The sequence below is a fragment of the Haemaphysalis longicornis genome, unplaced genomic scaffold (genome assembly GCF_048455015.1).
Source record: "Haemaphysalis longicornis isolate Haplotype H1 unplaced genomic scaffold, Haemaphysalis longicornis Haplotype H1 scaffold_10, whole genome shotgun sequence".
NCBI lineage: Eukaryota > Metazoa > Arthropoda > Arachnida > Ixodida > Ixodidae > Haemaphysalis > Haemaphysalis longicornis.
Window position 1 is genome coordinate 87,220,623 of NW_027526204.1, and position 22,965 is coordinate 87,243,587.

General features: G+C 49.1%; 2 protein-coding genes across 2 annotated transcripts in view; one reads left to right on the forward strand and one right to left on the reverse strand.

Annotated features, from left to right (window-relative positions):
- Positions 1-22,965, reverse strand: part of LOC144158875 (protein tyrosine phosphatase domain-containing protein 1-like) — a 112,080-nt gene that overhangs the window by 64,814 nt on the left and 24,301 nt on the right. The gene's annotated exons all lie outside the window — the stretch shown is intronic.
- Positions 17,723-19,442, forward strand: LOC144158056 (solute carrier family 22 member 13-like). The gene has a single exon (XM_077688725.1). The coding sequence runs from the start codon at positions 17,805-17,807 to the stop codon at positions 19,440-19,442; it is 1,638 nt and encodes a 545-aa protein (XP_077544851.1). The 5' UTR covers positions 17,723-17,804.

Below are 22,965 nucleotides of genomic sequence, written 5' to 3' on the forward strand. Positions count from 1 at the left end.
TCTTTACTATTTCTTTGCCACCCCTTTTTTAGTGGAAAGTTTCCGGTTTTTTCTGGTCACTGTAGTTTTATCCGATTTAGTTTCGGTTTCTGGATCTGGCTCATTCAAAAAAAAAAAAAAAAAACGTCTCATGTGCATGTGACTGCGTATCCCGCTTGCTACGCGTATGCCCGAGCTGCTCCCCTTCGTTTGAGCAGTACGTACCACGTGCTAGCTAAGTGCGAGCCACGTGCTACCCAGACCGGATTAGGCGAGAGATAAGAGAAGCATGGGAAATCCACCCCCCGAAACAGGATGACCACCTTCCCTTGCACTCACGGAGAAGGAAACTGATTTTCTTGAGGGATAGGGGAGAGAGTGCATGTGCTGTTATATGAGGTTTTCTGGCGGATGCAGATGTCTCAGCAGTGCAGATCGCTGTGTTATAGATTTCCGTTTTGTTTTTATTGTACTCTTTAATGTATGTTTGTAATTTGTTCCTAGAGTCCGAAGTTGCGTGTTCCCGGTTTTCCTTATTTATTAGTTTTTAAGCGATGTCAGTTGCGATACAGCGCTGTGTCTGCGTGCTACCCTGTCGTTCTGTCTCCACGCTGTTGATCGCTCCGAAAGTTTACACCGCACATGCTGGCTTACATTGAGTTCATGCTACTCCGAGCACTGAGTTCATAGTAGACTGACTTTCCATGCGCCTAATTTACGCGAACAAAGCTTGTTCGAAATAAGTTTATCACAACAGGTTGACTTGCACTGAGTTCGTACCACACAAATTGTGCGTGCGACAAGTTTATGTCAAACCAAACTTATCTGCAACAAGTTCATACCGCCCCAGGATGACTTGTACTCAGTTCATGCTACACTGAGTTTATGCCACACCGAGCTTATCTGCACCAAGTTTATACCCCATCAGGTTGGCTTGCCCTGAGTTCGTACTACACTGAGTTAACGTGCGCCAAGTTAGTGCCGCACCAGCTATATTTGTACTAAATTTATACTGCACGAGTACGGCTCGCACCGAGTTCATGCTATACCGAGAACTGAATTCAACCGAGTTTGCATGCACCAAGTTTACGTAGCGCCGAAGCTCATTTTTAAGAAGTTTTTACCGCACCGGGTTGCACTGAGTTGCTAACAGACGGAGCTTATGAGCGTCTTTATGTCACACCAAGCTTATCTGAACCAAGGTCTTACCGTACCATGCTGACTTATACCCGTACCACCCGGGCACGAAAAATGACATTAAGTGCTTAAGGCATTAAGTAAGCGAATGGCATTATTTGGGCGGTCCGTGCTACATGCCAAAACGCAAGGCCATTAAATGTGTTAGGGATGATGGTGATAATGACCAAAAAGGGAAATGTGCTTATGTTTTAGAAGCCTTTAAAGCGGAGAAAAACTTCTTAGAAGGGTTAAAAATGTTTTTGAGAAAGAAGACGAGTGTTTTCTAAACATATGCTGTGAGCCGCTTCTAAAAGTGGCTTCATCAGCTGCCGTCGCCTGCCAGCGGTAGCCAAATCCGAAATGTTCAAAACAACAAGTAACATGACGCTCTGCCTTTTCCCGCGGTTTTAGCGAACTTTGTCTTTTTCAGAACTTCGCCACCAAGAGGGCACAAAAAATCATTTTATTTCAAGGTCAGCTACGTTTGCGAGTCAATACGCTGGTACTGAGAATTTCGTTGGTTCCATTTCGTGCCCATCGCGTTCGAGAGTAGCCAGATTTAAGGCGTTTGTGAAGGCGAATGAGTTGTGCGGAACTCCTTAAACCAAAAATGGCGTTACAGATTTGCGTGTACCAGCGTGTACCAGCGAAACAATGGCATTAAAACTTAATGCATTAAGCACTTAATGTCATTTTTCGTGTATGTGTGGTATGTGTGGCACGGGTACCCTGAGTTCATGATGAGACACTGATTTTACGGACACCGAGTTCATGTCGCCCCGAGCTTATTTGCAACAAGTTTGTACCGCCCCAGTTCACTTGCACGAAGCTCATACAGGCAAACCTGGTTGTAACGAAGTTGTCAAAAATTCGCAAATTTTTTGCCACACGCATGTTTTGAGTTAAGGCACTCCAAAAACGTGGGGTCACTTAACCCGTATTCACAAATGTAACTTAAGTATCCTTTGCCTTATGGCACTTTCCACGGCCTTAACCCGTTTCAAGCACCAAACCTATTTGGAAAGGGCGCCTTTTCACGAACTTGATGCTCATTGCCGCACTCAAAATTGTTTAGAGGGACACTATGCCTGGCGGCGACCTTCTTCTTTCTCGTCGGCGGAGACGGCATTTAAAATTATGAGCTGGTGTTGAGAAGACAAGACTTTTTTTTTTTCATTTTATGGCACCAGAACACCATCACCTAACCTAACCGACTCACCTAACCGACACCGCACTGACACTGCAAACGCACGGTAGTTTGCAGTGCAGGCGAAGTTTGCTAAATTATTGCGTTTCTCCAGCCGATTTTCTAGAAAAAGTGCTAAAAACAACGGCTCATCATCGTAACGAATTCGTTACATCACGGTTTACCGTCAAAGCGTCTTCGTTACATATAGGTCGCAAATACATTTGTTTCAATGCGGCTGGCAATGGGGAATGAAAAAACTTCGTTAAATCCAGTAATTCGTTACATTGGGGTTCGTTACATCCAGGTTTGACTGTACTACACCGAGTTTGAGCGAATTGAGTTTAATCCACACCAAGCTTGTTTGCAACAAGTTTACGCCGCACAGGTTGACTTGCACTAGGTATATACTGCACACAGTTTCGTGTACCAAGGTTATGCCGCACGAAGCTCATTTGCACCAAGTTTTTACCGCATCAGCTTGAGTTGCACTGAATTCAGGGTTCACCGAGTTTACGTGCACCAAATTTACTCCGCGTCAATTTTCTTTGCAACAAGTTTCCACCGCATGAATTTTGCACGTTACAGAAGTGTACGTCGTACCATGTGCGTGCCTCACGAAGTTTGTTGACCGAACTGCATATGAGCCTTGTTTTCAAAATGCTGCCCAAATTAAGCCCGCAGAAAACTTCCTAGCTTTTCATCCTTAAAGAAAAGCCCCCGAAGCCAAATACAGGTTTAGTTCATTGAAATGACTGCTATGTCCTAATAATAATGATACCAATTTAATGTCCGACTTTAAACAATCAATCTAGGTAATCATGAAAACAGATAAAATAATGCCGACCAACTAGCAACTTACTATTATAAATCTAATAACGAAAATGGCCCTATGTGCCATTGTCGGCCGCCTACTAAAGCCACAACCACAAGAACAGGACTGTGCAATTGTAGTGGCTCCCCTAGTTTACCGCTTGAATGCTGACAGAGAGTGAAGAAAATGATATTTGTGGAGATCCCTACAATAGCATCAAATAGATTGGAGTTCAGATTTTTTTTTAAACACGACGTATCTCTTTCGGTTATTATCTGTAAGTGAATTTCGGCCTTCTTAAAGCGCAAATTTAAATAGCGCTTTTGTGCGTTTTTACTAGAAGCAAGCGAAAAAATATGCCGGGTTTTCACTTACAGCCAAGATCTAATTGAAACGACTGAAGACAACCTGAAATTTCTGCAGGCAGGTGCATATATGAAACTAATGTTTGTACTGATTCTTTGTATGTGTGTATGTGTGTGTGTATGTATGTATGCATGTATGTATGTATGTATGTATGTATGTATGTATGTATGTATGTATGTATGTATGTATGTATGTATGTATGTATGTATGTATGTATGCATGTATGTATGTATGTGTAGTATGTATTATAGTTATACCCTGCCAGTTAGCGCGGCACGCAATTTCAAGTTCTTAAGTGCCCTGCATCACACGTCCAATTACATTGTTTAAGCTTCTACAAGAACATAACTCATCTACCAGAACACAACTAGCGAAACAATGTTAGCTGGAACCGCGTTTCACGGAATCTGTCCTCGATAATACATACAGGTAGCACCTGTAATTTTACGTATGGGATAAACGCTAGTAGAGTTGAAAGGTGGTCAACTGCAACTAATTTCTCGCTTCATACGCCCAGATTGCTTTGCTGATGCCCCTGTTATTACGCTATCCAGACAGTAATAATTCGGTAGTGTAGCGCTTATTAATAGTAGGCGCATTGGTAAGAATCACAAGCAACTTTGTCTACATATTAAAAAATGCTACTAACGAAGCAATATGCGTTGGTGTGGTGCTGGAATCGCTTCTGCTTCTGTGATCGGGGCCCCGAAACAACTAAACAAAAATATAGACCTTAATTCAATTCAATTTACTTGTTTACATCCTTCCGATGCGGTAGGCCTGGGCGAAAAGTGAACTGCTTCGCTTGAATGCGACAACGTCGGCAAACAATACTTCCTAAATAAAAAGCAAATAAAACATAGAATTACAAGAAGCATACCCATTTCGTTACATTCGTCGTGCATAGAAAAATACATCTGCTGTTACTTGGCTATAGCTTGTGATGAGAGATCAAATCCCGTTAAATCAATTTTTATATCATTTTGTGTCCAACTGACATCAGTGACCCGAACACAACAGGAAAAAAATCAACAGAAAAAAATGAAGTAAGCTCACATTAACGCGTAAGATTTAAAAGTAGCGAAGCTGTACGCAACCTTTATGAACATCACGATGGTTTAAGTCAACGATTGCAGCCGATTTGCTTCTTTTTTGCTGCCACAACTACCTTTACTCCGTCTTTGTTGCTTTAAAGGCAAAGAAGAAGCAAATCGAAGAAGCAGAACGAACGAACGGGACACGCACAACTAAACTAGGCCCCGCAGGTGCAACGTGTAGGTTCCTGTTACGTGTTCCGTGTCGAGCAAGTAGCGTGATTCCTCTCCCCGCAGTCACAGCCGAGTGAGTAAGCCGTTTGACTCTCGGTTACAAACTCACTGCCGTAGCTGTGTAGGTAAGATGACTGACTCTAACTCCGTTGACCTATCAAACACGAGTTGGGATCTTGCCGGTACCAGTGATTTCTTTTCTTTGTACTGTTATACTGAGTTTTCTGAAACGCCGGAGTCAACGAATTGCTAAACAGCTTGGGGTCCATTACATGCGCACGTTTCTAAAATAACGCAGTGCATAGTTCCCTTCTCCTTTCCATTTGAATCAATAAACAACTACAACAACAACAAACAACGTTTAAAAATAAAATTTGCATACTTTCGGCCCTCGGCTGTGTACTGTGATGTTGCCACGTTCAACGCGGACACAGACGGCTTTATGACAAGCTGCCCCGAGTTACGTAAACGACTCCTATCAAACTAATGCACTGGATGCATAAGCCGGGCAGAGATTAGCTCTCTTTAATGCTCTGACGCTTTTAGACTATGCTGTGTAGGCGTCATTTTAGAGGGTATTTATAGGCACGTTGCGCTCATGTTTGCCGCACAAGCAGCAGCGCTTTTTTAGGGGCGAAGCCCCATCGGGGCAGGGGCTGTTGGCGTCTCCTGTCGTCGTCGTCGTAATCGTCGTCTCATGAAGTCGCTGTACTAAAACCCCAGGAAACTCGTTTACGCCTCGCGCTAGAACGTAACGCGTACTAAAAAATTCCCCCGCATTTCCCCGAGGGGGAGAATGTGAAAGTGCGAATGCACGGTTGTCGGCCCGCTTGCGGCGCTTGCGCTCGGCCCCCGCAGCCCACCGCCTCGCCGCCTTCTCTTCCATCTCTTCCATCGGGTTTGTAGTATCACGTGTACACCACGCAGTTATCAAGCCGCTATAACGCCGCTGAGTCGCCAACGCACGCCGCTGACGACGTAGTTTGAATGCGTTAAAGATATAAGGCGCGTTACTGACACCGATATCAGCGTCGCGTCCGTGGCTTGGTCGGTAGCGCGTCGCGCTGCGGCCGCAAAGTCCTCGGATCGAAACCTGGCGCCGGATGCTGTTTCTTTTTCAAATATAGAGGAGCACTGCGGACGCCAACGCCGCCGGCGGTGGATGGTTTGGGGTCGCTTATAAAGTGCATGGACAACTCGTTTACGCCTCGCGCTGGAGCGCTTCGTAACGCGTACTAAAAAAACACCGGGACACTCGTTTGAGCCTCGCGCTAGAGAGCTTCGTGCTTCAACGACACGAGACATTTACAGCAAAGTTGTATACCTCTACCCCCGGCGGCTTCATCTCCGTGGGCAAAAAAGCCAAGGCGGCAAGCATACACTTATACACTGCATGCTTCGCCCCTCCCCAGGTTTCACGTTGGTGGAGATGGTCCGGGATTTTTTCATATCCTGGGAGCTCAGGGCACCATTTCTATTGTGAAAGATTTCATGTTCATCACAACCTGTGTTCGCAACATTCAATTTACTTAAACGTCGCCGCACTGACGGGCATCCCAACAGCCATGGTTATAACGAATGAAGAATCATGCGCCCGTATACACACAAGGCTCTTTGGTAATGTCATAACAAAAGCCACGACGAACGAACAGTTTAAGCGGCGCATGTGACAGGACGTCGGTCGCTGATATTGCAGCCGACCTGTTATGTTATAGGTAATGAAATAGGCAAGGAGTAATGGATGCATTCATCACGGCTGTCTTCCTTTACGCCTTGTCTCAGTGTCATTGCCGTAGACCGCTGGCAAGGGACGCTGCAGGCAGTGGGTGATAACGGATCGAGAAATCACCGCTCCTTTGTCAATGCCCCAGCGTGCGCTACAGGCAACTTTATTAGGAAATGTGCGGCGCTCGACCTCTGTCAGGTACAGGGTTCTTATAAATACGTTGAATCCGGTCTGGGTCTTTTGCTCTCTTCTTAAAGCTTTGCTTTGTTGCCCGAGAATGAATGACCATGCACAAGCATGCTCACCCTTGATACTTAGTTTACAATGAAATGAACGTAGTTTTCCCCCTTTTACTACATTTACCAATATTTTACTTAGTTTAGCCGGCAGGTTCGAATGGTCTTCTATACCATTCGAACCACTAAAAAGGGAGAGGCCCGGAAGTATAACACTTGGCATGCCGACATTGGCCACATACAACACCGCTCACAGTTCGAGGCGTGCAAGTTCACACTTGCCGCCTATGTACTTTATCATCACGCCGACCCGTTCAACATCTCGCACCTTCTCTAGTTACTGCATCTTTTCTCTCAATCTTCAGGGTGGATCGATCCGTTTATACTTGCTGGCTCTTTACCAACCCTATCATGTAGGCAGCATCAGCAGCAAAGCTAGTTGCACACAAACTCCCCCACGACGCAAGGCCAGCGAGGCAGCGCACCTTCACTGTACTTTTCTACGCAGCAACTATTGGCTGGATAGCTCCACCCCCGATGACGCGTTTTGATTTGAACCAATCAAAACTGATGATTCCGCTCACAGCAGCCTCAAGTATGGCATCCTTTCTACCCCACAGCAACTCTGTATCCGAAGGGCGCGCCACTGGTCAAGGCAGAGTGGTTCAAGAATCGCCCCGTTCGCTCCGCCGAGAGCCCCTCTCTCCCTCTCTCTCTCCTCCAGGTAATGACCTCTCTTTCCTGCTGCTTCTCACGCCCCGGCCAGCGCCGCATCACTTCTGCCGGTCCCCCCACCTCTCCTCGAACTAACCGCGCAGGAGCGCCGGGGCTTTCGGAAGCCGCCGAGCCGAAGTGTCTGCCCGCTCGGCACTGCCGGCTTGCGTGTGTTTGTGGGCAACGCCTCCTAGATAAACGCAAGGCTTGAGTAACCGCTCAGAAGTCCCAGTTTCCAAGTTTAGAAGACGTATAGAAGCGCCATCACGTGAAGGTTGAAAGGAGGCATGTTCAGCTAGCAAAACACACGGCGGGGGTTAGACTGTTGGCGTAATGTGGGGCGGCCTTGTTAACCGGGGGGTTGTTCATGTGGGTGTGCGTGCGTAAGGGTGGCCCGCCGACATTGGTATTCCGGCTCAGCGCGAGCTTGCAGCTCAACCGTGACCCGGTGCCGTCGGCGAAGGGGCACCATCGCTGGCCGCCCGCGCCCATGACTGCTGCCGCGTCGACGCAGTGCAGCCGTGTCTGCGACGCCGCGAGGGTCTCGTTTCGTGGCGAGAAGTCATTAAAAAAAAATGCGCACACCGGTGGCAAGGAGCGACCTTTTAAACTACGCCGTGGGGCGATAAAAAGGAGGCAACATCCTCATCGCGTTCTTATCAGTGGCGGAACTTGGGCGCTGATTGCCTCTTCTCGGCGCCTTCGGAAGTTGCAACACCAAGCGACCATCGAATGTACTCACCGCAATCCGGATCCGCATCTGATGTCGCGAGAATCAATTTCTCCCTTCGAAGCTCATTTGCTTAATTAGCATGTGGCGTCTCAGCAGCGTACATGTGGGCAGCCAATTCGAAGTCAGTCGCAAACAGTTGCCCCTTGGCAAACATCCAGGCAGCATAATAGCTCCAATGCTCTCAAATTGAGGGTCGTGGGTTCGGTCCCCAACATATATCCACACGGTTTTCTCCCCTTCCTTGTCTTTTTGTTACTTATTTATTCCATTCTTCCTTTCTTTTAAACATTTCAGAAATTTCTGCTGCTACGCGAACAAATAAACTACTCCCCCTATGCCCTCCTATGGCGCACTCGACCTTCAACAAGCTCCTCTTTATTAATTAGTATATTAATGCATAGCGAGGGGCTCTGTTCTGGCAGCCTTCGTGCCAAGGGTATACTAGCATAAGCGGGTTGTCCGCAGGTCGACGACTATTGAAGGGTTGTAGAAAAAAAATCACACATCTCCGCGCCGTGAACGATTCGGAGGGTGCGAAGCACTGGGACACAAGTTGTGTATCGCCTCCCTGGCTGCTCCCTGGTGAACGCCACCCGCCCCACCGCTATGGAAAGCGAAGTCGTCGGTGAACCCATCACCCCGGACGAACTGCTTCAACCGGGCTGGAAAACTATTCATGATTAGACTCGCCCAGCTTCGCACACTTGTTCAATATGGAAAACTATGCTCTCCGTTGTACCAAGAGACAATCCCAACAGGCAAGTCTCCCAGCAACCTCCGCAAGCTCTGTACGCAAAGGCCGTAAAAAGCCCCTGCGTCGAATCACTCCAGTCGAACCCCTTCCTGCGACAAGATTGCCTTGCATCCGCGAGGCGGACTAGCCCTCGCCAAGTTATCCCTTGCGCTTCTGGCCGATACAATCCAACAGCACGCAAATGTTGAACCCAATGGTGAGGATCAAATACGCATTCACGCCAAATCCAAATTCATCTTAATCAGTACTCCCTCGGAGTCGCGTGCAATGAAGTATGCTAGAATCTCCTTCCTGCTCATTGGAGAACATCGGTACGACGTCGCGGCTCACCTCCCGGCCCCGGCAAATATCTCCTTGGGCATCATCTTCAATATCCCGGAAACGGACTCTCCTGAACAAATCGCTCACAGCATCATTTATAACCCCCACTTGAAAATCCTCGACGTCCGCCGACTGAACAGCTCCAACATGGCCCAAATACTTTTCGACGAACCTCACGTCCCGTATTGTGTTCGGTACCGGGCCGCCACCTATCGCTGCCGACCCTTCCGACGCAAAACCGAAGCATGCACCAGCCGTTGGAAAACGGGTCATCGCCAGGACGTGTGCCCTACGCAACCAACTGTCACCCGCTGCTCTTGCTATGGCGCTACCAACGCTCACGAAAATCCCCTCTGCAACCCACGCTGCATGTGTGTGAAGGAAGCCACCTTACAGGTTCGGCGGACTGCCCACGCTGCTACCAACCCAAACCACGGACGCTCTCCTACGCACAAGCCACGTCACAAAGCTGCCCTCCGCTACCTGACTCCTTCCCCCAATGCAAGCCCAAGACTGGAAGTCCGCATCGCACAAGTCAACAGGCAGCAGGGCGCCCTCTTTGATCCCCAGCGCCAACTCCTCAAGTCATCTCCTGGCTCACAGACCCAGCAGGTGAGCAGCTCAAGCGCCCCGCCCAGCTCCCAGCTCCAACACGCTTCCCGGAAAACCCATATAGGTACCTCCATAGCAGACGTACTTGAAGAACTTCAGTCCATCCGCGCTGAAATCACATCTCTCAGACAGGAAAACGCTGCTCTCAAGCACGAGAACTTTTTGCTACAAAATCAATCGCACTCAGCTCCCCCTTCCCGGCAGGAGAACTCAAATTCCCCACCACAAAAACGGAAAGCCTGCTCCGCCTCCCAAGATGAACTTCAGCGATAGCCACCTCAGCAGCTAGAGGCACGTCTCGGGAGGCTAGAACACACCCTGGAAGAACAAAAAGCGGAGTACACTAATTTCCACCAATCCCTGTTTACCAATCAGGCGACCGTGCAGGGAACCATAGAGGCAATAAGAGCGGAAATGCATAGCTACCTCCAGCGAACAATTACCACCACCAACGTTCCGGTAGCTCCAGTATAAGATGCCCCCATCACAGATGCCCCATCCCGTAAAGAATTCTTAGTCTGGCAGTTGAATTGTAGCGGCCTCCAACGAAAACACGCCCACTTACAAATGATAACTGCCTCGTCCGACCAACCCCCCTCAATAATAGCCCTACAACAACCTGGTCCGCACGCCAAACCAGGTGGCTACCAATTATTCCAAGACCCCCGTAACCCATACACCACAATCTTAGTCTTAGTACACCGTAACGTCTCAGCAAAGCGAGTGCATTTTGACAGAGTTTCCATCACTCACGACATGGTCATCATTTACCCCAAAGCTCCGTCCTCCCCCCGACGGCACGTGCTCAACATGTACGCCTCGAGCTTCGCGATCGCTGCGCCGCCTGCCGCCGCTTCTCCGCGGCGCTTACGGGATTGCCGCTTTGCAGCTGGTAGCGGCTCATGCAGTATTTCGGGTTCTCTTTCGATTCCTTTTTGTTTTCGGCTCCATAAACAACTTGTTATGGTGATGTCTATAAGCTAATAGTACGTTTAGGGCTCTTCAAAAAACAGATGTTTCCTGATAGAGTGCTCGAACGCCAACAAGACCTATCCGGAGACGCGGAGTGCGCGCTTCTTCGCCGCTCTTACGGGCGTCGGCGACAGCGTGTACAACGAATGCGGATTTGTTTCTAAAATATACGTACTAGAAAAATATGATTCGATATGTGATTACCGAATGCCGGACAGCAACTCGTGCCTTTTATAGGAATACAGGCCACGCGAAAATGTTAAGTATATTAGAATGCTCTGCGTCGTGAAATATGTGCCGATATCAAGCTGCCTGGTGGTTTTCGTCGAGTAAGTGAGGTGCGCGAACTTAACATTCAGTCTCTATCGTTAGAAAAACTGCGTGGCTGAATTTCCCCAAACGCTGTTTGCAAATTCTTCCCTTTAATTTCACCCTTTCTTCTTTTAAATGCGAATGCATTTATTAGTCGGGGGTTGTCTTGCGTCCATCGAGCGGCGTGCGCCCGCAGGTGTTGGCCGGCGTGCGCCTGCATTCCTCCAGCGCGAGCGCACGTGAGCGCGCGCCTCGTAATTCTGCCTTCGTCGTCGTCGTCGTCGTAAATGCGAATGCATTTCTTAGTCGGGGGTTGTCGTGCTCCGTCGGCGTGCGCCCGCAGGTGTTATCTCTCCGCGCTCCTCCTCGCCCCTAGCAACAGCTGTGGCACGCCTAGCAACCGGAGCAGGTGGTAGCTCGGGCGGGAGTAGCGGAGGGCAAGGGGAGAGGAGGAGCGCGCTCGGGCGTGTGAGGGCGCTCGCATCGCGGAGCTCGGGCGGAGTAGCGGAGAGTGAGTGGAGAGGAGGAGCGCGCTCGGGCGTGTGAGGGCGCTCGCATCGCAGAGCTCGGCGGGAGAGAGAGCTCGCGCGCGGGGCGGGCGTGTTGCGCGGGTCTCTCTCTCCTCTCCGCGCACCCTCTCTCCGCTCGCTGCGCTCGGAAAATGTATATAAATGCAGTGGAGCGCACGCCTCTCTCCGTTACTGCTTGCCGCAGCGCACTCATCGGTGCACCCAATGCATTCGCATTACCGCACGATCCCCTTCGGGGAGGTGGGGGGAGTTTTTCTTTCTTTGTTTTGTGCAGGAATTCAGTCCCGTAGACAGGAGGACGCCAACGATCCCAGTTTCGTCTTAACTCTAAAGAATCGCCGACGTGCCCCTTCGTATCTTTCCTCGAGACTCAAACAGCAACTCCAACATCTCTCAACGGAGGCCGACACATTTAATGAACAGGCTGCTGCAAGCATGAACCATCTTGTCCTACGGTCTGCGCTTGAGTTTGTGCCACAAATGTTCAAGGCACTAATGTGCTTACTTAAAATTGTGTCTTCATGCAACTATTAGGAGAGAAAGGAGCTATCTTCGAGACCGTTGTCTGAGTTTCTTCTTGCTGTTTTTTTTTTGTACATTAGCATCCATGTGCAACGACAAACAAATAAAATGTGCGGAAATTCCCAGGATTGTACACTAATGCGAAAGCATTCGACGTTTCTTGTCTTTATTTAGAGCTTTTTATAGGCAGATTTGGCAAACAGTAGCCAAAATACACAGTAATTTTCTTGTTTTTTGTTTTCCTTTGTTTATTTTCGTCAATGACGCCCATTTACACTATTGTAGCGATTAAGTGACTCAACTTCGTCAATTATGCCGTTTTGTAGTACAGTAATACCTCGTTAACTCGAAGTGGTAGAAACCGGGAAATATTTCGAGATAAGCGGATTTTCGAGATAAGCAAAGTTGCACGGATTGCCATTAAATATCGAGTTATTTCCAGAAAAAAAGCGCTGCAACTTACCGGCTCTTTAACTGCAGCTTCCAATCTTGCTTTTCATAATGGTTTGAAACAGAAAAAAAAACATACAAGAGACGTTCACCGGCAAGATGGCTTGACGAAGTTGATATGCCTCTAGGCTCAGACTTCACGTTCGGCTTTGTGGTAGATTGATGATTGATTGATTGATTGTAGGGTTTAACGAGCCGACGCAACGCAGGCGATGAGGCGCGCCGTAGTGGAGGGCTCCGGATTAATTTTGACCACCTGGTGATCTTTAACGTGCGCCGAAATCGCGTACACACGGGCGTTCTTGCTTTTCGCCTCCATCAGAAAAGCGGCCGCCGCGGCCGGGAAGGCTTTGTGGTAGGCGCGGCTCAACGAGAGAAAAAATACCAGGGACTTAGGTGCCCCAGCGTCGCGCGAATGTTGTGAAGCGGTCCACGGCGGCGAAATTTTTGTCTACTCTCTGTCAAGATTTAGAGATATCCGCAGTTTGGCCCCAAAAATACTTCGAAATAAAGAGCAAAAGTTTCGACTTTGCCGATTTTTCGAGATATGCGAGTTCGAGTTAACGAGGTATTACTCTACATCGTTGGCGCTCGTTAACAGCGGAGCTGTTCTTTCACCGTTGCAGAAAAAAAAATATCACAAGAGAATGCCGAGCTCTTGTGGGCGCGTGCCCCGCGGCGACCGCCGAGCGTTCCCAGCACGCGCAGTGGCTTTAGCAAAAAAAAAAAAAAAAGAAAAAAAAAGAGCAAAAACATCGAGGAGCGAGAAAATGCCCAGCGCTCGTGAGCACGTGCCACGCGGCAAAATCTTAGTTTCCTAAATCGGGCACATTAGCCCAATAAAGCTCCCGATCCGGGCCAATCCCCCAAGTGGCTATGCGCCCCAAACAAAGGAACAACAACAACAACAACCGCCGAGTCCCCTGCTCGCTCAGTGGCTTTAGCGGCAAAAAAAAAAAAGAAAAGAAAAATAAAAAGAAAAGAAAAGAAGGTAAAAAAAATCACGCCATATCCACGGAATGAATGATGATAAGTGGGGCGAAGCTCGAGAGGGAAAGATCATCGGTAAAGGTCACTCTCCCGTGAAAGTTCGCCCATTACATCATTAAGAAAGACGTAAGACTGTGTGCGTACATTGTACAAATCAACTTTTATTTTCGGAGTCAATGCTCCCAGGCCCAGACCTGGTGAAAGACCCCGCGCCATGGAGGACTACCCCGCACCTCAACCACAATTTGTCACGTAGGATGGGACACAACGGTAAAGAAATAACTTTTATTTAGGGCGAACTTGTGCCCGAACAAGACGAGAGGAAACGAGCAAAGGTCCTTGCGTCTCGTTCGATATCCGAGAACGACTGCCTGCGTTCGTGGCGTGATCTCTTGCGTGATCTCCCCCTCGCAGTGCACGTGCGCTCGCGCCTCCGTTGGCGAACACAGACAAGCTCGCGCTCCCGGTGCCGAGTTTGCGCTGCCGGTTGCAGCCGGTTCTTGCGCGTGCAATGCGGCCCACTTGGCGACATCTCCGAAAGCATGCGGCGGTCACGTACCACGAGACACAAGGGATGGACAGACCCATGGCTTTAGGAGCTTCGCCCCTAAAACGCATTCTTCTAGGGAGAGGTCACCACGGTCGCCGCATTCTCTAGAAGCCATTACAGATAACTGAAAGCATGGCTACGAGTGTTCCACTCCTTCCCGAGACGACTTGCAGATCCCGCCACCGCTGCCTCGTGTCGATGACGAAGCGCTGGTGGCAGTCTACAATGCTGAGGATGACTTTGCATCCACCACTCACCCCGAAGAAGACGATGACCTCTTCGATGCATATGACACACCGCAACTATGCAAATAAACAATATGATACTGAAACTTCGCTATGTGTCCTCCATTGCTCACCTACAACAGCTTCTCCATTCAAGTCTTGCGCGTGCGTGCAAGCTTCCCCAAATTTTTTCACGGCTTTTCTGTCCGTGTTATGGTCGTTTTTATTTTTCGACGCTTTTCCCATTTTCGTCTTCATTGTATGAGGACGCTGTACAAGATTGATATGTTTGATCTCCTTAGCTCGTGTTTACAATTTTTAGGGTTATAATATCTGTCAATTTCTAGATATTTTTAGTTCCCATTGGCCAATTATTTGAACTTACCCTATTACAATGAATAAATATGTTAACTTCCCAAAGTATATATTTTTTTTCTGCAAATGCAGAGTGTTCCACGGCCAGTTCTTCGTCACGATTCATGTTCTTCAGTTGGCTTTCTCAGAGCTTTTCTGTTTAATATTGCCTTCTTCGTTTGAGGGTGGTGTATAAGGTACATATTTTTGGTTCCGTGGGTTCATTGTATTATTGATTTTTTTCTTATTTTTACGTTCTAGTCATCAAAATTTCTTAAGACCAATTATCTTATTATACGCTATTATAACGATTACATTCGTTAACTTTTGTAATTGTGAATTTTTGGGCAAATTGAAGGCATTACAGGGTTACGGCTCTGCGGTACACGCCAAAGAATGCTTCTTCAAACTAGAAGTGCATCAATCAGGCTCATATGCTTAAGAGGACTCAGATTGTAACATGTTACAGTCAAACCCGTTTATAGCGAACTGCAATATGCACCGCGATTAGTTCGATATATCCAATAGTTCGATATACCCGAACCCGCCTATAACGAGCTTATTGTTATGAGTTCGCAACCCGCGAGAGCCCCCCGCCCCCTCCCCAACTCCGCCATCCGCGTATGCAGAAACGAACACACTACAGTAGCCATTACCAGACCAAAATAATCAATTTATTGCAAGTATCAAAGCTACTTTCCGCCTTAACTGCCCACGTTGCAAAAAAAAGGGGGGGGGGGGATTTTTGTTTTCAATTTCGTTTTGGCGGCTTCAACTAGCATAGCATTCTCTACACGAAACATTGTTTGCACCAGTTCCGAGTCCGTGTCCTCAAAAATCTAAGAAGCATTGGCGGAGCACATCGACGGCCGAAAGCGCTTCGTTATAAGCGTCGGACGGATTTCACTGGCGACATCATCGGGTACGTTGGCGAGCTCTTCCCACAGTTCGCCGATGCTGCATGCTGTCTTGGTCCGCACTCACTGACTGGGCGGGTTCCGTCGCGAGCCCCGCGCATCGGAAACAGTTCCGGTAAGTATTGGGCGTCACGTCGCTCCGTGCGAGGCGCAATGCCTCAGTCGCGGCTCTTGCTCCGTGGTCGCGGTCAATCCACATCTCAATCGCCGCTCCGAGATCATACATTTCGGCCGCCATTCTAGGCGCCCAGAGTTCGATATATCGGATGTGAACTTCGTTATAAGGAATACGTTTCCCATGTATTTCCGTAACTGAAATATTTTTGTTCGATATATAGCATAATTCGCTCTATCCGGGTTCGTTATAGCCGGGTTTGACTGTATTGCTCTCTAATTTCTCTTTTATTTTATTGTTCTTTAATTTCTCACACCACTGGAATCGTGTGTATCTTCACGCAATTTTTTTTAAGATGGTCGAAACAGGATGAATGGTCTTAGCCCTGGTTGTATCCCTTTCTGCGTACCCAGTTAAAGGTTGTTTTTTTTTTTTTTTTATTGTTTCCTTCCGGTACACGTTTAAATTGCCTTTCGGACTGGGCAATTTCCAGTAACTGGTTACTTTGTAACCATATTTATTAGATACCGTATTTACTCGATTCTAAGCCCCCCCCCCCTCCCGCTCCCCCTCCTTTTTTTTTTTTTTTTTTTTGCCCGAAGTGAGCTCGAGGGAGCGGGGTGCTTAGATTCGAAAAACCTAAATTACCCCCCGCCACTGTTTTTCGCGGCCGTATCTCGACGAGACAAGCGCAAGGAGTAATGCTCTGTTTGGCAACATTCAATATAGAAATAGTTACAGACAGTGAACCCACAGCTTACGTCTGATACTCAGTCACCATCACTGTCATTCGGGTAAGTTGTGCCGCGTGGGCCGCCGATCTCAGCATCCCCCATCAGCTCGTCCTCTGGTCTGTTGAAGCGGACGGTAATTGAAAACTTCATAGATGGCTTAGACAAAACGTCAACTTGGGCCCGCTTCCACGCGTTTGGATTTCGCCTCGCGATGGTTGCTTAGAAAAGGGGGCGCTTAGATTCGCATTCAAACTTTTTTTTCAATTTTCTTTTCCCGGAAGTAGGGGAGGGTGCTTGGAATAGGGGTGTGCTTAGAATCGCAAAAATACGGTATATAAGAAACAACTGTGGTTCTCACCTACGATAATACGTAGTACTGATATGTGCGTAATATTTTTCAATTCTGAGCGAAAAGTGCCCAACGACGCGAAGTTCAGAAATGGATATGTTGAGTACTGCTAAAAGCATTTTATACCTGAAGCCTCACCACCATTTCCTTTAACTTTATGAACGATTAACCTTCAAAACAAGTTGATTTGATTTGATTGATTGATTGATTGATTGATTGATTGATTGATTGATTGATTGATTGATTGATTGATTGATTGATTGATTGATTGATTGATTGATTGATTGATTGATTGATTGATTGATTGATTGATTGATTGATTGATTGATTGTGAAGTTTAACGCTCCGACGCTACACAGGCGAGGAGGCGCGCCGTAGTGGAGGGCGCCGGATTAATTTCGACCACCTGAGAATGTTTAACGTGCGCCGAAATCTCGAGCACACGAGCGTTTCCGCTTTTCCCCTTTATCAGAAAAGCGGTTGCCGCGGCCGGAAATGGAATCCGCGTCCTTTCAAAACAAGTTGAAGAGCAATGATCGCCGAGCGCGGTAACGTAGAAATAGTCAGCATAAAAGAGTAGTTGCCTTTCCCACTTCTGTTGTTTTTTTTTTTCACATCCCCAATGTTTTATCCCAGGGACGCGTAAATGTAACAGCCCATCTATCCAAACGTGGCCTACAAGAGCTTTGGCTGTGCACGCACCCGTCCCCACGCGTCACTCCCGACGAAGGAAAGAAAGAAGAATATATGAGCGCGCCGCGTGGCACGAGCCATTCACAGCCTCTGATTCTATCGCGTCAAAGTCTTCTCTGCCAGTCTGACCGCTCAGACCTCGGCTATATCTCGCTTTAGCTTTACTCCTGCAGCGGGAAGAGACAAACCGGCGGCCTCCCCGCCATGGCGACCGCAAGCAGCGTCCCCCCAGCCACCCAGAGCGCCGCCGACAGCCCCGCAAGTGACGTCCACGAGCGGGAGCAGTGGCCCTACGGCTACGGCAACTTCCAACGGTTCATCCTGTGCGTGGCCATCACCGGACTCGCGGTGCTCATGTGCCACAGCCAAGTGTTCTCCGTCATCTCCGGACCCGTGGACCACTGGTGCAAACCACCGGCCAGATTCGCCAATCTCTCCGTGCAGGCCTGGAAGAACATCGGCATCCCCATGGACCGAAACGGCCAGTACAGCCAGTGCCTCGTCTACGCGCGCCCGGGCGTGGTGCCGTTCAACGACTCGGAGAAGCGCGCCGTCGCCGAGTGCGACGAGTGGGACTACGACGCCGAGCGGGCCCACCAGACGGTGCGCCGCCACTGGAACCTGGTGTGCTACCGGGGCCGCTTAGCCGGCCTGGGGAACGGCGTCTTCATGAGCGGCGCATTGCTCGTCGTCCCCGCCATGGGCTATGTGGCCGACGCCATGGGACGCCAGCCCGTCATCGCCGCCGCTGTGCTGTCGCTGTGCGTGAGCTGCCTGGGCTGCTGCTTCGCCGACACGTACTCCTTGTTCCTGGCCGCGCGCTTCGTCGCCTCCGGCTGCGTCAGCACCATCTTCGTGGTCGTCTTCATCATGATGTACGAGGTGACCCCGCCGGAGCGGACGGTGCTCTTCGTGAGCATAGCGTCCGGCGCGGGCAACTTTCTCAGCGAGGCCTTCCTGCTGGCGCTGGTGCGCCAGAGCCTCGGCTGGTTCGCGCTCCAGATCATCGCGCTGTCCCCGACGTTCGTCCTCCTGCCGGCGCTGCTCCTCATTCCGGAGTCTCCGCAGTGGTTGCTCACCAACTGCCGCTTCCGGGAAGCCGGGCGCGTCATGGTGGCAGCGGCGCGCATGAACGGCCTGCCTGCGGAGGAGACGGAGCGCTCGACGAGGCGCCTGCTGCGATCGTTGAGGGGTCCGAAAGGCGGGCGGTCGCCGTCCAGGATTCCGCTGTCGCCGGCCGCCCAGTTTCGCTGCGTCTACACGCGGAAGCGGGCCCTGGTCGCCTGCGTCCTGTACTTCACCTCCACGCTGGTCTTCTACGCCTTCACCTGGGCCCCGGCGATGCGCGATTCCTCGGCGAGAACACTGTCCACCGCCCTATCCGTGCCCGGCCACGTGGTCATGTATCTGGCGCTAAACGTGGTGGCGCGGAAGCAACTGCTGCTGCTGACGCTGCCGCTGCAGGGAATCCTGTGCTGCGTGTACAGCGCTTTGGTCTACGAGCACATGCCGGCCGTCGTAGCGGTGGTCGTCATCACGTCTAGGGAGTGCGCCTTCGTCACGCTGGCGGCCACGTTCCTGTACATAACCGATTCGTTTCATACGGGAATCCGAAGCGTCGTCGTGGGCGCCGGATACGCCAGCGGTCGCGTTGGCGCCGTGTGCGCGTCGGCGCTGGAATTGCTCCGGGAACAGCGCTCGGAAGACCTCGGTCTGGCGCTGGTGGCGCTCGCGGTTTTTGTCAGTGTCATACTCCTGCTGTGGCTTCCTGACGAACCCGTTGAGCGCTTTCCTGTGAGCCCCAGTCCGCGGGCTTCCGGAACTGACTTTCAGCGCCCCTGAAAGCGACATTATGTTAGGTCCGAAGGGCCCGTCCAAAGCGTTGATGCAGCGTTGTTTGTGGACAGAAAACTTTTTCGTATTGCTTGAAACTTTATTGTGAATCATTACCCTATTGAAGTGCACAGCCAGCATATACCTCGCATAATCCTGCTCAAGCAGGCAAAATGAGTGCTCCAGGCATAAATTATACCATGATGGAATTCGTTTTTCGTTGGTCTGGCATCCTTTCTAATGCATTATGGCAGCTTCTTCGCTGCATATCGCATCGTCACACACTTCTCAAAACAGCTGGAGCTTTCTGAAGCCATTCTTAGCCACTGTTCAATTTCAGTGTCCGCGCCACAGTCAGTTTTTACGATTGTTACACGATACAGAGCTGCAAAAGCGTACCCTACACTATGGCAAATCTTGCCATGTTTCGGGGAGTGGAGAAACGGTTTTTGATGTTTCGTTTAAAACGAAAGTGTTTTATTTCCTGATACACAGGTTTCACTGACTTCATATCCGTCACAGAAATGACGCTAGTACAACGAAGCAAGCGGCCTGTAAAGGGCGCACCCCTGCACACAGGGTCTTCTTGCGGGGAAGCAACATTTACTACTAAAGAGTACCTTATACTTAGGGTTGTTCGTTTTCGGGATTTATATTTCAACGCGAAATGTTTTATGCCGGGATGCAGCAAGATTTCAGTGACGTAATATCAGTGACGCAAATGACGCCAGTATACCATTGCCGAAGCGACCCGCCAGCAGGACGTCGCTCTCCAAGCACACCCACAAGACAGCCGCCGACCTGTAAATCATACTCAGCTGCACATTTCGCTACACATTTCACTTTCGTGTTTTACCGATTCCTATGACACTGGAATCAACCGCGCTTTTTTTTTTTGCAAAGTGGGGGTCACTCAACGCTCCACGGGATTATATGCATCGTTAGTATTCAGATTCAGCATTTTAGGCACAAACCTAGATAACATTTGCTGAAATATGCTTTCCGGCAATCGAATCATTCTTATGCATGCTAAGGCCCATAAAGAACAGATTCAGAACAACAGGTTCACGATAGAGGTATTTGTATCGCTGTCCGGGCGGCGTGTTTCCGAACGGTTCGCTGCACAGCGCCCCACGTGGCATGTCTGATGTCAATGCGCGTGCTATTCTATTGAGCTCCTGCTAAAATATTCCACGCTCTTCGCCCTGTGTGGCCTCGAGTAGAGGTCTGGGGGCGTTGGTTCGAGCCTCATACGGTTTATATACTGTAATTTTCTAACTGCAAAATTTTTTTTTCGTAAACTGAATTCTTTTTTTTTTATCGCGGAAGAACTCAATTCTTCGTGTAGTTCTCGTTATAAATGGTGATTTCGTATTTTTTAGGGCTCTTTAGGTTCGGGACGCAGCATATGACTAATTAACGTTCTGTATCACGCGAAGACACGCGGGGTGCTGTGCAGCGAAGCGTTTCGAAATACGTGTCCTGGCGCTGGCTTATTCACGCATTTCCTCTGTGATCCTGACTAGTTTAAGAGAAAGTTCATTGAATTCGCGGACATCATGCGCTCCTCAAAAATAAAAAAAATAAGTGTAGAGCTAATGCGCATCACCGTGCACTTGCGCGAACTGACCATACACTAACCGACAGTTTCCAAACACCGTCATTGTCGTCCCCAACCGCCCGTCAAAAACGGCGGCAGTTAAGGACGGAGAACCGGCAACACTGCCCGGGCCCAAAATGGCTGCCCCGGCTCACCCGCGTGCAGCAAGTGTCGGTACTCTTACTCGTAACTTATTAAAGACGATAGTCTTTCTTGGACTATTTATACCCAGAAATTTTGGTCTGTCTGTCTGTGGCTCGATTGAGCCACCCGGCCAAAGTAAAATAGATACTGCGCAAGATTCTTATATAATCACAGCCAAATGTAAACCCGGTTTATATGTTCATACTTGTCAACTTCGTTGAACAAGAACAGGACATTACGCATATATAAGACAGGAAACTAGTACACAAGGGATAATTACAGTGTTCCTTTATTTAAAAATTAATGGATGCTTGGCTTTTCGATATCAAATGATGTTCTACATCTACTGCAGAAAACTGCCGCCTGCTGTTGCCCGCGCCACTTCCTGGCGGCGTATGAGAAATCACGCGGCAACAGCAACGAAAGGTTCCACTAGCTATGTTCCACGTACTGCTTGGAACGCGCGTGGAGCACGGCAACGCGGTTCTATAAACCTTGAAGTCGGCCACCTCGATTCACGCGCGTCTCCGCCGCACTGCAGCGCTGGCATCGAGGAACCCGGCCTGTAGCAGTGGGACGCGGTAAATTCAAATCACCTTGAGTAAACCTTCAGTGTGTTTACCTTGGGATGAGCGCGACGGAACAGGAACAGCATGAGAGGTGAGCGGGAAAGCAAAGGGGGGCATTTCCTTGACAAATGTCTACAAAGACTATCGTCTTTTGACGACATCTGCGATGCAAGGAGCAGATACGCGGCCAATTTTGTTCGTGGTATATGACGCTGGCGCGCAGCAGCAAGGGTAGGCTTGATGAGCGAGAAAGTGGCTAACCATGTCTGGGCGCTCCCAACTTAACGCTGCGCTCACTCGTTCCGATCGCTTGAAGCACGTTCTCGGAACAGTACGCCGCACCATTACTGTCACGCAACCTTAAAAAAATACACGAGTCCCTGTCCGTACAGCATCGATACCGTCGTTCTTGGGCGTAGCCTGAGTGATGCAAGAAAATATATCACTCAGCGGAAGGCAAGAAAGAGACTATTCTGTGTGTATAGTAGTGCGGAGGAAATGTACACAAAGTTCTTCAGCGTGGCGCGGCTTAACACCACTACCAAGCGATCAAAGCGTGTGCAACTACAGGCCCAACACGCGTGACTTCACAAGTGTTGTGTACCTTGAGCATCGCTCAGCTCTGCATTGTTTCGCATTACATCTTCCGGTGCAGGAACGCGAAAAGCGGAAGGACGCTCGGATCGCTCCTGCACCTGGTCTGGTTTAGCTTACCCGCACTTGAATTTTAATGAGCCCGTTTCATCAGGTGATTCGCGAATGAGGCGAAAAAGATTGTGTGACAGTCCAAGCTTTCAAGTATAAGAAAATTTCGGCCCTACCATTTACGATCGAAACAAAGCGCTACGCCAACTGACAACTCTTTTTTTACAGCGAAGCTGTTAGCTTATCGTTGCTGGGAAAATTTTGTGTCGTAAACAAAAAAAAAAACCTAGCCAAGACCCAGATTGTGCCCATCAACGCCTTATAGCAAGAACCAATGTGGGTTAATGAAACCACCGAAAAATAAACGGTCTGCGACTCCAGGAGAAACGAAATAGCTCGTACGGGAATTAAAAAAAAAAAAACCAGTGTCACCTCGGAAATGCTAAAGAAGTTCGTCTAAAGTTAAGCCAGGTAGAATTTACCAGACCACTAGATGCGAAATGCACTGCTATTTCGCAAAACATGGGGGTACGGGAGGGGGTCGCTTAATGATCATTGTGGTCAAATGCGGAGC